The sequence below is a fragment of the Macrobrachium rosenbergii genome, chromosome 3 (genome assembly GCF_040412425.1).
Source record: "Macrobrachium rosenbergii isolate ZJJX-2024 chromosome 3, ASM4041242v1, whole genome shotgun sequence".
In the NCBI taxonomy this organism is placed as follows: Eukaryota; Metazoa; Arthropoda; class Malacostraca; order Decapoda; family Palaemonidae; genus Macrobrachium; species Macrobrachium rosenbergii.
Window position 1 is genome coordinate 79371160 of NC_089743.1, and position 15212 is coordinate 79386371.

At 38.1% G+C, this 15212-nt stretch overlaps 1 protein-coding gene across 1 annotated transcript in view; it reads left to right on the forward strand.

Moving 5' to 3' along the window:
* The first annotated feature begins 962 nt into the window (after positions 1 to 962).
* Positions 963 to 15212, forward strand: part of LOC136851610 (atrial natriuretic peptide receptor 1-like) — a 524376-nt gene continuing 510126 nt past the window's right edge. The window contains exon 1 of the mRNA XM_067125948.1: positions 963 to 1495. Within this exon, the coding sequence (XP_066982049.1) occupies positions 1471 to 1495 (25 nt within the window). The 5' untranslated portion in view covers positions 963 to 1470. The remainder of the gene's footprint in view (positions 1496 to 15212) is intronic.

The following is a 15212-nucleotide window of genomic DNA, read 5'->3' on the forward strand; positions in this document are numbered from 1 at the left end:
ACAAGATGATTGATAGTTCCTCTTGCCACAGATCTCAGGGACGCATATTTTCAGATTCCTCCGTGCATATTCCTTCACTTTGTTTGGCAGGGCAAGATATAGGCCTACCATTTCATGACCTTACGCTTTAAACTAGCGACAACCCCTAAGATGTTTTCCAAAGAACGTGGAAGTTAACAGATATTGTATTTATATTTTTTGCATAGTGTAAATGAAGTGGAATAGTATACGAAACCCCAATGCAGTGTTCCGGTTAACCTACTTGAAATCCTTTGGCGATTAAGGATACAGATCTGCGGGGTATCGTTTCGTAGATCTCAGGAAATACATTTTCTTGTTACCTATTTCGTTGTGCCATACATTATAGACGTCTAGATTGTATACTACTCATGCAAGTAACAAAGGACCCACAGCAATATGAACAGTGGTTTTGAATATGCGTAAATAATATTATGCTTTCGGACAAGTATTTAGAGAACAAACAATTAATTGTGTGTAAATGATTGTCACATACTTTGCTTCACCATATGTCTAATATTAAACAGTTGGCGGTACCGTATATCAAGTGGTCTTATATGGAATCCTAATACTCAGTTTGTTCAGGAAATGTCTTATGTTACCCGTGTCTTCACATGTTTAATGTAACATCTTATCGTTGTGTTGTTGTGCTCCTGGTAAGATTCTATGACGGCGAATAATTTTGAGAACTCATACATCATTAGCACAAAACAGAAATGTCCCTGTGCTTAGGAATTACTTATAACGAAACCAAGTTGATTTTGCATCCCTATTCTAAGATACTTGGGTTAAAAACTTGATAATTCATTAATTTCATTGCATGACTGGTAAAATAACAGGAAATTGCTGATGTGCGTTCAACTATTTTGCTGCATACAATGTATAGCTTTGAAGCTCGCGGCTCGCCTCTCCAGTGCGTGACGTCATTCAAGAACGCTGTGGCAGCGAAGCCATCTGTTTGCGCTCTTCCAAGACAAACTAGTAGTTTCAGCTCAGCAATAAGGTTCCATGTCATATTTAATTCTCGTCGCCATAGGTTTTATACGTTGTTTTCGGTCGCATTTGGCGAAGTGATGACCCCATCTGTTCAAATACTTGGTATGTGAAAAGCCCTTAGGCTAGTATCACTTGCTACAGAAACGATTCATTTAAATTATGTAAAAATTACTGAATTGGCCATTGTTACGCCTGTCACTATAAGAAGAATAAGAGAATAGCTTAAATGAATGAATAAGAAGGATGGATATGGACGGTGCCAGCAATAGAGGCCAATAAGGAAAATTAAAAAATACGCGGAATTGATATAATAGTTACAATAGGTCTACGTGAAACGTGAAATTAGTTAAAGTTGTATGTTACGGTAACCGAGCCAGTCAGGCTAGACACTCCAGTTTCTCTTCTTGACTAGAACAAATTTGAAACTCAGCAAAGCTTAGCAGCCAGCTGCCAGTGATGGCCATCCACCCAAGTCAATCAGGTTTGTGAAATATATTTCAAATCCAGGTAAAGACTAAGCTTCATGTTGGCAGAAGAGTGGTTCTAACGACTTTAACAGAGTAACCAATTTGGTTTGTTCTCGCCGTGATGTATACAGTTTTTTCCGGTGTGTTTCTGTTTGTATTAATCAGTTCTTGTTGTGTTTTTGTCATATTAGCTGAATGGAAACTAACAAACTAAGAATAAGAACTGGGAATGGCAAACATTCAAAAGGAAGACTTTTGAAGTATTGCAACAGTTTTTCCTTGAATGCTAGGTTAGGCTGGGATAGGCCCAATCAGCTAGGCTAGGCCAGTGCTTGCCACCCAGTGTGGCCCCTGGCTAGGTTAGTCATTTATTAATAATAACTTTTAATACCCAGAAAAATGGCCTTCCCTTACCTTAGTCTACTCCATAGATCAGGCCCATGCAAAAAAGTTATTTGTTACTTGTAATACCAGGTCACTATTTGGGATTGATTGCTTTGTCCTTAAGTCTCCGAAATATGCTTAATACAGAACTCATTAAATCAGTAACGAATTTACCAGAAACTCCAAGTAGGTAACAGTGGAGTTTTTTCTAAGTTTTATGTATTGATGCTTGTGTGAGTGGCAATCCAAACTGGATTTTTTTAATGTCCTAGTTCAGTATGGGTAAGGATTGCAAGTTTATTTGGAACGTATTTTTATTTTCACTTGGAATGTGGCTGCATGCATAATACTGAAACCATATTGGGAAACGGGTGTTTTTTCGGTGTGGGAAAATACAAAAAGTGAAATACTAAGATGTATTCGAACATCACTATGGTAGCCTACTGCTCAACTTCAGAATCTGATAACAGAAAGGTATATTGAATGTATTTAAAGTGACCATGCACTAGTGTAAATTTTAATATGTGCTTTGAATGTTACAGATATTTATTTCAGTAGCAGATTACAGTAGTAGCATGAGATATTGGAACCCCTTATATCCTACAATTATGGGACATCACAGTTGAACACTGGGGTTTTTGGGTGGGGAAAAATACAAAATTATGAAATACAAGGGTGTATTCTAACATCCCCTTGATACTTGTGATTAAGGTAAGATTTATTGAATGTTTTTACATAACAACATGCTCTAGGTAAGGACTTTGTGGCTTAGTTTATGTTAGTGGTGATAGGAGGATGGGGGACTAGGGGGACGAAGCTTCTCCGAGCCAGGTAAGGACCTAGCATCTTAGGTCAGCACAATTGATTTTAATTGACAGTGCCCTACCTTAGGTTAGGCGTGATGCCCAGCCGAGAACTCGATGCCCTAAGTTAAATTTAAAAACCATCCTTGTATTTTACTTGTTTTATGTTTGTTCCACCGAAACCCCACTTCTCCATTGGGGTCCCACATAATTGTAGGATATAGGGGGCCCAGTATCTCAAAAATGACAAGAGCACACATTAAAACACAGGAAAAAATCTTATCCCTAGAGGGATACAACCTTGCCCCTTATATATGAAGCCCTCCTAGTGCACATGCTGATTGGCCATACTGACTGAGAAGACCAAAGAATAACGCAGGATGTCCACTCTTGCTAGACCACATTTCCCCTTGTTTACCTAGCTGGGCTTAAGTGTGGATGTGCTGCATCATGCATGTTATGGTTGTGTACTGACGACTTGGTGCATTCAAAGTGCTTTGGACAGCATTATATGTTTGTGTGTGTGTACAAGTATTTTGGGCATACCAATGGTCAATAGCTAGAAAACAAGTGTGTTTTTTGTTGTTCCTCTTTGTGACACAGGCTTGTCCTTTGTGAGTGTTACAGTATGAATGGAAAGCCCTAGCATCATTGTTGCTCAGGCCTTGTTAGGGCTTGTAATAAGTTTTTGTCGCCCATCAACATCAAACCTCATTCCTTTTCTATGTTCTGTAATGAAAGTGAATGTTTCGGGGAAGCCACATGTGATGAGTGTGTGGAGTGGCAATTACCCTAGTGGAATCTCAAGGAGAAGATGGGGAGGACACAAGAAAGAATTCAACTAACTATAAGGAGGTCACCCTGAGCCTGTCACCCCCTCAGTTCCTCTAATGATTCCCGTGGTTCATGTAAATGGGACACCTGTATCCCTGATGTAGGAAGAGGACTTGAAAATGAACAGTTAAGAGTTTTTCGAGTTGTTGAAAGAATGGAAGAAGGCGTGGGAAGTGCCAGTCATTCAGCATGGCAAGTCATGTGGGAGAGCTCCTCTTCGCCTCATTAGTGGGAAACAACGAACTCCCTCCTGCCAAATACAATCACCAAAAGTTTTTTTTATAGGGGATAATAATGTAGCAAGGATATTTAAAGTAATGCATCTTAATCTATACTTCCTTAACCTAACTTAGGGTGCTTGGTCCTTACCTGGCTGGAGCCAGAGGGTTTACCTCCCTGGATCTAACCCGATTTAGTGTTATGAATCTTAAAAGTAAAGTACAGAACTTCATATCAACCTAGCCTTGCACACTGGGATCTATCTTTTGCAAGGACACCTGACATTGTCCCACCACCCCAATTTCCAGTTATTGTCTATTGCAGCTAAGGTTTTTTTATGCAGACGCAATTATTAGTGGAAGGGATTACCTTACAGATGGATAAAGTGTCGTTTTACATCTTCTGGAAGATTAGATGTATAAATTGTAATCACTGTCAACATTTCTAACACACTAGGCAGCCATTGTTAAACTGAACTATTTTGGGAACTGGGAAGAATTAGAAAACATTTGGGTGCTTCAGCATATGATTTTATTTAGTTTTAATTGGATTAAAATGCTAGATTATTATTATGTAACCAACAAAAAGATTCCCATAAGCACTCCAGAATACTGTATGCCCTGGAAGCTGATATCACTTTCAGATTTTAAGTTTGTTTAAGATCTCAGAGTCTGTATAAGATCTTAGGAAACAATTTCAAATCTTTAAAACTGAACTTGAAAAATTATGCGAGCCTCCATATTTTTATTTGTTAGAAGTTAACTTATATTCCCTGTGGGAAAAACACCAAAATTAACATCATTCAACCAGTTCTGGTCTTACATTCTTTAGTTGCTAATAATCAACATATATCAAAATGTTAACCAGTTAGCAATGTGGCCATGCAAATTTTGTTTTCATCATTTTTGCTAGACTAAATGCATACAGTGCTATTTGATGTATGCAGAAGTTGCAGTCGGGCCTTATAGTGAGCTGGGAAAAACAAACTATTTCATTCTTATATGGGCAGAATGTTTCAAAAGTACATAACTGTGGCTGTAGAGGGCCTCCTAGAGAATGAAAGGTAAGAGAAATGTAATATAGTAAAAAGAATGAACCAAAACTGTAAATTAAACATTATATAAATGAACGTGTCGAGTATCCCCAGCTGGACACGAATAAATTTTTGTATCAGTACGTCAAAGTTATGTGCCCGTCATATTTTAGGGTGCTGCATAGCATCACTCCCAACGTTTGGTCATCATCTAGAACATAAAAATCATACAGAAGTTTATTGCAAATTTAAAGAAGCCATACGTCTAAGTGTTTTTGCATTCTTTTGCATGTTTCAAATGTTTAGCAATATTATTTTACCACAAAAAAAGTAAATACTACAATTCTTAATTTGTCATTACTATGTAACACGTTATTGCAGCTCGTAGAAGCCGTGAAGTGAAACAAAGTGCAAAAATGACAGATTTTCTCCATAATTAATGTTATTCATGACATACCTTACACATTATATTTTGCTGTACTGTACTTATGAAGGCATGTGCGTTGGTAGTAAAGCTGGTAAGTAACACAGTAATGCACATCACTTAAGTGTCAATGAAAGGAAGTATAGGACCTCTCACCCCCCCACTGTAATTAATGGTAATGAAAGCCAGTCGGAAAATGTATCCTTGACAACTTTGTAATAGTGTAATGCTTTAATGAAATTTGCTAAATATTTTAGTTGAGGGGTCGGATGGCATTAATGGTAGTTGATCCCAGCCAACATTTTGTTCCCCAACTTCGTAATAAATAGCTAGCCTGTTCTAAATGAACAGTAACAACTTATTGGTTTGCTTTCCGATGTCTTGAATTTATAGCCACAGCCTCCCCTTAAGTCCACGATGTCCTGCAAGGTTGTTTTAGGGACTCCATAATGAGCAGTTACTCATGATGTAGACCATCCTGCATCAAGGTGGTTTAGAATCTCTTAATAACTTTGCTAGAAACGAGACAGTCATGCCACACAGCACGCGGAATTACCATTAACACATATAAGCTCACCTCAAAAACATGAACCCCAGCGAAGCCTAGGAAGTATTAAAGAAAATAACAGCTTCCATGGCTCAAGTGTTCAAATTGTGCAGTACTACAGACCAAAATGCATGCCACGGGCTTGAGGGTGATACATATTACGAATTTCTTTGGCTTACCAGTCTCACTTGATTACCATTTTCGTCCTTGTAAGTAAACCAATCAGCACACAGTATTTATACTGAGACAGTCAGGATATGTGCATTGTTCAGCTATTTTGCTTTTCAGAGCAAAGGGATTTTTTGCACTCCCATCCAAACCTTTTAACATTCGCCCTTTACATCCATCTGCATCAGATGTCCTTAATTTTGCACTTAAACGTTCAGTGTGGTTATATGAATATGCTGTATACACTGAAAAAAATGTGACCACAGGCATAGTGAGGTTGAATGAGGCGTATATTACTATACATTAAGGTACAAAATTTGAGCTTTTATTTTTTAGGAGTAATACTTGCAGAGGCAAATCATGAATTTGCTAGTACTGAACTGATATAATGAAACAAAAAATGACATTGATATCTGGGTCTAGGAGTTGGCCACGATTTGATAAATATCTAGTACACTGTTATGAACGTTTGAAGCTGTAGTGCATATTAAACTTGGTAAGGAGTTGTGAGAATTCCAAGGGCCAGAGTGATCATGTACAGTTCCAGTTCCATAAGTAAAGTAACAGCCTCACAGTTGGAGTACAAGGCATATTTGGTAACTAGATCTGAGAGAACTTGTAGAAGGGGATTCGAGAACTGAATGTTTCAATTTTCATGTTTTATTTATTGTAGATGCATACTTTATTATCATTACGTTTCCTTGACAGGTAATTTGCATGTTTTCAGTTTTAGGTATAATAGCATTTATAAAATAATGTTTCTGCATAAGATAACATAAATTCACTTGCATCAGTCAAGAAAGCATGCTGAATAGAACCTAAGAGCTAGAAATATGCCATGCTGAAGGCTAGATAATCCTAGTTTTTTGTGATTGACAAGTTAACACCTTTTGAGTTGTGAGGCATGTTAACCCTTTGTTGTTCTCATAGTGTAGTTTCAGTGTCTGACATCTTCAGGCCAGTGATAGTGATATATTATCGTTAGTTTTTGTTTGTTTACCATCAGTTGACCAGCATTATTAGTTTTGCTGTAGTTTGTTTACCATAATTGACCTACCACACATCACTGAGTATTGTAATTATGAGTGAAAGGGGATGGGCTTATTTTCTGTAGTTGTGAAAAGGATTGGTATTTCACTGGTAGTTAATTGTTTTACTTATGGCTAGTGGTGGACCTAAGCAAGATTTTGATTATTCACAAAATTTTATTCCTACCCTATTAATATGTGAAAACAGTTTCATGTACCCTGATGGTATGTATTCCATACAGCGGAAAATTAGACAAACAAGTGTCTTAGTGTTTAACCGTAATTTAGTGTTGTGATAAGAAAATGCACTACTTGTAACCAAGTTTGGATGTGTGCAGGCTCTGAAAATAACTAGCCTGTATGTTGGAGTGGGTAATTTTGAATGGGAAGTACAATAGCCTATGCTTTTATGGATAGTTTTAATGCGATTTTGACTACTTTGACAAGGAAAGAAAATTGTAGCTAGACATAGCCTATGTAGGATCTGAAAAACATGATTACTCAAGAAGTCAGTGAGTGTACATGCAAAATAGGTGTTTTCTGTCAGTTTCTGTATGTTTTTCTGTATGTTTTTTTTATGAATTTGATGTATGTGTGGAAAATTAGTTAAACCTATTATATAGCCCTGAAGCTGAACAATAATGGGAGACTAGAGTGAGAACCATAATCTTAGGGTAGGCTGTGGCTCGAAAAAGACGAAAAATTATATGCAGGTTTAGTTTTTTGAAAGTTTAGCCTAGATTAGGTTAGGTGGAGACGCCCTTGGGAGCACAGCAAACTAGGAGCTGATGCCCTAGGTTAGGTTAGAGAATATTAGGTAATGTGTACCCTGTTATGTTACTATGATTCCCTGTGGCCCCACAGTTAGGTTAAATCAGGATGCATTCCTGTATTCTACTAGTAGTTACATTCCCTACCAAAATACTGTACTGATTCTTACCATGATCCTTCATTATTGTTCTAGATGAAGAGTTCTGTAGGATTACCAAAGTATGATCTGCTTGTTACTTGCTTATCGATGTGGATCAATGTCCCTGGTGTCACAGTGACTTTTTCAATATGGATTCACCGTTATTGAGAGAACTTCTTGTATTTGAATACTGTATTAGTTTCAGCTTTTGGTCAGGATCATCCCTTCTAGTTTGTTGTCCTCGTGAAATTAAATGTGCAGTTTGGCCAGTTTTTGTTCAGTGACGTATATTTAATAAATAATGCTTCTTTGTTCATTTATTTGTAGTATTTGCAAGAATTTTTTTAATTAGTCAGAATACTCTCCATTTGTATTAACACTTAACCCACAGCAGATGGTTTGCAGTGGACGCTGATTTTAAAAATAGTACTATCAATCATTATAGACATAAAGGAGAAGCATGTTTTTATGAGCATTTAACTATGAAGACCAGTACATTTAATCTCAAATTCCTCTCTCAGGCTCCATGAGTACTTCGAGATTTGAGAGTCTACTGAAGTACTCATGGAACTTGAAACAAGAATTTAAGAGTAAGTGTATTTGTGTTCATAGTTAAGCTTTCAGCTGATAAATTTTTAAACCCAGTGTCTATTGCAAACTATCTGCTGTGGATATTACTTTTAATACAGATGGAGGGAGTTGTGACAAATTTAAAAGTTATCATGCAGATACTACTTTAATAAAGAAGTATTATTCATTAGACACATGTCACTTAACAACAGTTAGCCAAACTGTACTTACAGTTTCACGAGAACAACAATCTAGAGGGGATGATCTTATAGCGTACAAGATACAGTGATCTTATAGCGTACAAGAAACAATCTCAATAACGGTAGAATCTGCTATTAGAAATATGTTTTTTTATATAAGCAACTTACCAGGTAATTACATAGCTGTAAATTTCAACTCGTTGGCAGCTAGAATTTTGAAATTTGCGGTAGTGTTACTTTTGTTTTGACTAGGCGACGAACCCCACCCACTTTTGGGGTAAGAGAGGAACCAGCTCAGCAAAGAGCTCAATATGTTTCTGCCAGTTGATGGCTGTACAACAGTGATTAGCAGCAGCGGTTTTTGGAATTCTTGTGTTTCTCAGTTGGTCGTATATTGCAACAATTGGTGAAGTATTCTTATTTATGACAGCCTTTTCAGCTCAATTAGACAGCGTCTGGTTCTTTGCAGACCGAATTTACAGATTTTTTACTGTTTATTACTGATATTAGACAATTTAGGCTTTGTTGACACTTTATTGGTCGGCCATGTCCAATTCTAGTTCTCAGAGTTTTAGGTATAGCAGCAAAGGCTGCAATACTAGATTAACTAAAGCCTGTTATGACCCTCCCACACTCTGCACTACTTGTAGGTGTCAAATTTGTTCTCCAGACTTGACTTGTAATGAATGTGAACTTTGGGATGTTAAAATGTGGAAGACTTTGAATAGTCATATGTCACAGTTAGACAGAGACAAAAAGAGGAAAGCGACTTCTAGAGCTAGCAGTAATAAGACATTAGCTAGTCAGATTTCTGGTAAGTCTGTTGCTGATAATGTTTCTGTATCTGTATCTTTTATTCCACTTAATCCCAGTTCTCAGTCTGTTATACCCTTTCCTTCCCCCTGCTCCCTTACTCCCAATCCCGACCCCATTGCCAACCTTAAGTCGAGAGTTAACCAAAAATTTGGGTTATTAGTGAATACTATGGAACAGTTAGGGGCTTCAGTGAGAGTCTTTATGGACAAGTTCAGCGTTAAAATTGTTGGTGAAGTGCCAGTGGAGGAGGTGGCTGTCTGTCCCGCCGATTCTCCTAGGCAAAGGTCCCTGGAAAACTCCCCTAAACCTGGGAGGAGGCAAACTGGTAGCCCAAAGGAGGTCAGTGGGGTCTGCCCACAGGCAGCCGCTCCCTCAGTCAGACCTGTTGTCACTTCCCAGGTTATGACAGAGCGCCACTGGAAAGGCATCTATATGGAAGTGAGGCATTTTTCATATAGTCTGTCTAATTCTGGTGAATCCAGTCCCAGGCACCAATGGCTCTTCAAAGACAAATCTTGTCCTTTAAAACAACATGCAAAGGAAGTGTCTCATTCTCCTTCAGTGCCTGCTAAAAGGTTCAGCGAACCTTCTCAAGATCAACTGCCATCCTGCAGTTTTTGGGACAGTCCTGAATGCTTCTCCCAGGTTCACCTGGAGTTGGAAGGACAGTATTCAAAGGTTAAGCGCCTCACCTCCTCTCATAAGTACTCTTCTTCATCCAGGAACTTGTTGTCTGAGCACCCATCTGTCACTCCTGAGCATTCTTCTGTGCATAAGAAAATGTCTGAGCGCCCATTAGCGCCCGAGCGCCCAGATGCTGAATCCCCAGTTGCTGCTGAGTTCCCTCGGGCTCCTGAGTGCTGAGCTACTGAATCCCCAGTTGCTGCTGAGTTCCCTTGGGCTCCCCAGCGCCCATTAGCAACAGAGTGCTCAGCGATTCCCAAATCTTTAGCAACTCCTGGGAAGCGGCCTTTGGCGCCAGAGCACCCAGTGGCGCCAGAGCGCCCAGTGGCACCAGAGCTCCCCTTGGCTCTTGAACGTTTTATAGCAGAACGTTCCGTCCTTCCTGAGTGCTTGGGCACCCTTTACTGCATGAGAGCCAGTTAGCTCATAAGCTCGTTTTGACTTCCCAGCGCCCACTGACTGCCGGGCTTCCTGGGGCGCCAGTGTTCCCTGTCTCCACTTCAGAGCTCCCAGCACACTCCTGTTGTTGGGGTATTGAATCCAGCCACTGCTTACCTGCCCCCTCATCCTCAGTCTCTGGCCTTGGCAAAACAGGCTCCCACAGTAGTAGACCCTTCTTTTCTGTCTATTCAGTGTCAATTGAACATCTTGGGTTTAGTCAAAAAAAACCCCGTCGACTCCTCAGCCTCTTGCGGAAATGTCTCCCATTTCTCCAGATGAGGAAGAGAAAGTGGACCCAGTCACTCCTACTGCATATGCCTCGTTGCTAAGGTTTTTGTTGGCAACTTTTCCAAATTTTTTCTCGCCTGCAGCTCCGGCTTCCCAGGCTTCGACATATTTAATGGACAATCAGACAGTAAACTCTATGAGACTCCCTAAGATGGTGCTGTCCTCCTCAGCTAAGAAGCATTACATGAAGTGGAAAGTTGGCTCTCGGGCAAGAGAGAGCAGGGAAGAGCCTCCTTTAGTTGCCCTCAGGACCTCCTCGCCCAATCTGCAAGACACCCTAGAGAAACTCCTTTTTTGAGTTCAAGGACAGTTTCCCCCGTTCAACCTCAGCCCTTTCATGTTAGAGGCAGGCAAAGAGGCTTTACCAGACCTTACACAATCACCCAATTCACCTCTCAGGCAATCAAGAAGCCCTCCACAAAACCCCCTTTGTGTAAATGAGAACCTTGTCCTCCATACCACGGCAGGAGCAAGGCTCCTCTGCTTTTGGGAACTTTGGGAAGTGAAGGGAGTAGAAACCTCAATTATGGTAGTCTTGAGGGAGGGATACTCCATCCCTTTCATACGGAAGCCTCCTTTAACCAGCACGCCCGTCCTTTTTTATCTTAGGCCTTGAAATAAGGGTGTTGAGTCATAGGGAAGCGTGGCGGCAGTATGTATGTGGAGTGCCCACGAGTTAGTCTTTTAATGGTTGAATAGTGGTTTTTTAATTTATGGTTTAGGTGACTACGTTGTTAACTCTGGTTGTTTTTAGTATGGTACTGAGGCCAAGGCAGGGGGAACATTTTAATTCTTTGCTTGCAGTTGGAAAACTCCTTCACTGCAAAGAATCCCACTGAAGTAGCAGGCGCTCCTCGTCTATACCACGATGCCACTGCAGGCTGAGATGAGTGCCAACCAGAGGCAGTATTTTCCTGCAGCAGCTCTCTCACCAGGCAAAGAACCAGCAAGAATTTTACCAATGTTAGCAAATTTTTCTATTCTCATTTCATTACAATTATTAATTTATTAGAGTAGATAGGTCCATGCATCCAACCTCCTTCAATGTGGGATTCAGCTTTGTCATTACTTGGTAAGTTGCTTATATAAAAATGGCATTTTTATATAATAAAATAAAGTTTTATATATACTTACCTAGTAATTACATGATCAGAGCCCTCCATCCTCCCCTCGCATGGACAGAAAGGCATAAACATGTTAAGCTCTTTGCTCAACCCAGCAAGTTGGCTGGGTTAGTCGCCTAGCCAAAACAAAAGTAGCGCCACCTCGAATTTCAAAATTCTAGCTACCAAGGAGTTGAAACCTATAACTATGTAATTACTTGGTAAACATATATAAAACTGTATTTTATTATAAAAATATAATATTTATGTATCATGTATAAATTGATGGTTTATTGCTTTGTCAGTAAACACCTATTGCTCTAGCCGGCCAATATGAAAAATGACAAATGTTTGTCCTGAAGGTGATAACCTTTACCAAACATACTGTTAGAAGTACTTAATGTTAAGAACAAGTGGTTCTTTAGTGTAAAAGTCCGGTATTTGCTGTGGCATATCATGATGGATTTTTGGGGGTAAAAGATACAAATGGTTACACAAATTCTTTAGAGTAAATTCTGTGGTTTGTTAGTAACTATATCAGTAGATATGTTTTCAAGTTGCAATAACCATTGAGGGAACTAGTAAAGTCATATGCAATATATCGTATGACTGAAAATATCAACTGGTCACTATTTTTTTTTTTTACCAGGTTATGATGTATTTGTACAAGCTATAATAGCCTCCTTTGTAACAAAAGTGCCTATAGGTAATCTTACCCTGACATATCGTGCATGGTTTCGAATCCACCATGGTGCAGTGTGAGGATTGGTCAGGTACAGGTCTAGCAAAATGTATAGGAATTAGACTACAGATGTATGATCTGAATTCGACAGATATGCTGTTTGTGGGTTCAGATCGTACCATGGACAACAGGGTTTCTTCATTTGTAACTACATTTGGGTTCAAGCCTAATAGCGATGGATATATCCAAAAAATGTAGGGAAATCATGATGTCGAGAGGTCACTGTGAATTAAAAATACACATTTGTTTAAATGAAGTCCAGTAGATTTTATAAATATAATATTTCAGCCTGAAAGGCAATTAACTGATGGAAATGCTGTACTGCAAAGGTGATGATGGGTTTATTCTACCTGTAGCGCATGTATTTGAATTCTACAGATGTATATATATTTCTTTAGAGATAATTATATCATTCCTTGTGATTGAAGGTAATTTCGCTCTGACGTATTGCGTGTGGGTTCGAATCCCACCATCTTGAGTCAGGGTCATCTTCAGGTGTTTCTCCATTTCCTTAAAAATGGCCCACTGTAATAGTCATGTAAAATGTGTGAATATATACTTATGTATGCGTGTATGCAGCATATATATATATATATATATATATATATATATATATATATATATATATATATATATATATATATATATATATAGATTATACATACAGATAGTATATAGATTGATACATATATATAGATTATACATACAGTATATATGTATATAGATATATATACATATATATATATATAATATATATATATATATATATATATATATATATATATATATATATATATATATATATATATATATATATATATATATATATATATATATATATAATTATATATATGTGTGTGTGTGTGTGTGTGTGTGTGTGTGTAATGTCTGTATTATTAAGTTTATGGATGTGTGCATACATGCATCCAGATATGTGTTTTGTTTTTACTAGATTATGTATACAATCCACTATGTGTGTGTATTTATGTATACACAAAGGATTGTGAAGAACATGTCTGAGTATCATTCCTTTGCTGAAACAGTGTAAAAAAAGTTTAGCAAAAGGAAGTAGTCTCTTTTCCTTTCCTTTGATGACATTTGTTAAGTTTCTTGAGACTGCAAAAAGTTGATAATCTTTTCCTTCGCAGAAGTTAGTATATTCGTCTCCCAATTTGCTTTCTTTACAAATCGCTTGCTAACAAGTTTTCGAAACTATTGCGAATTTTCCTGAAGAGTTATTCGACTCAACTGGGTTGGGAGAGAGAGAGAGAGAGAGAGAGAGAGAGAGAGAGAGAGAGAAGTTGGAGAGCAGTTATCATAAGTTCAACCAGGCCACTAGTCTGGGTAGGAGGGTTTTGACTCTCATTCACGATACATCAATACAGCAATACTTCTTTAAACAATGACTAATAATTGGATGAAATCCGTGTTCAAGATTAACATTGTTTCTTTAATAGATTGGCTCAGTGGTGTACCAATCGGTGGTTGGAATTAGAGGACAGTCTCTTAAAACTTGTATTAGTTTTAATGTTAAAGTGCATTCAGTGCATTTGGGATTTCGGACTTGTGCCTTTCATTTTAAAATAGTATCATTTTCCTTCATGTGGTTTTAGTTACTCTTGATTTGTTAATTTAAGTAATTGCTTTATGTAGTATGATCTAATTAATAATGGTTTTACAGATGCTATATATAGTATACACTCTTAGAAACAACTTTATTCGGTCTACATTTCAGTTCTTGTGGCTGCTTTGACGGCATCCTAATTTCCTTCAGTACCTATAGTATCAAGGTTCCAGTATATTTTGTACCAGCTTCATTTCATTACAGGATGACCATTTAATTTGTACAATGGATTTTGTTTAGACCAGAACTTTTCAGGGTTTCAGTGCCCCTTTTTGTGTTTACGAAAATTTATAATTCTTGATCTGTAATACTGTTGAAGACATTTCGTTTGTAAAAACATTGAAAGTTAACGCAAATTACTTCGTTTCATCACAAAAATATCTCCAGAGGGAGTTTTTGACCCATCGTCTATTTATTTAAAGAGCCTAGTGCAGACTGTTGCAATTCCATGCGATTTCATGCGTGTTTATGATTTTGAATGGTTAAGGCATAGTTTTTATGCAATCAAAGCGGTTTGTTTACGAAGTCATAATTTTACATGCGATTCAAGGAGGAGCAAGTTCTAATACTGCAGCTAGTGCTGTATTTGACTTTCGAGATTCATTAAATCGAGAAAAGCTTTAGCTGGAAATTGGGGTTTCAGTGATAAAAATATCCCTTTCCTCAAATAGTTCCCTGTTGGCGAGTTATTTACTTTTATCTTAATTGCAGGGAGAGGCGATTCGCCGCTTTCAACGTGACAGGTTTATTTGTCGAAGACATACCCTCTATGTTTATATTCTGAAAGTTTTCCTGAGAAGTTTATCAGAGAGTAGACAAAGTCGTTTTAAAGTCAGTTTAATGGGAAAGGGATTTTTTTTTCATTAGTTATAGTTCGTAATGTAAGGTTCCATCTGATAGCTTCTTAAAATAT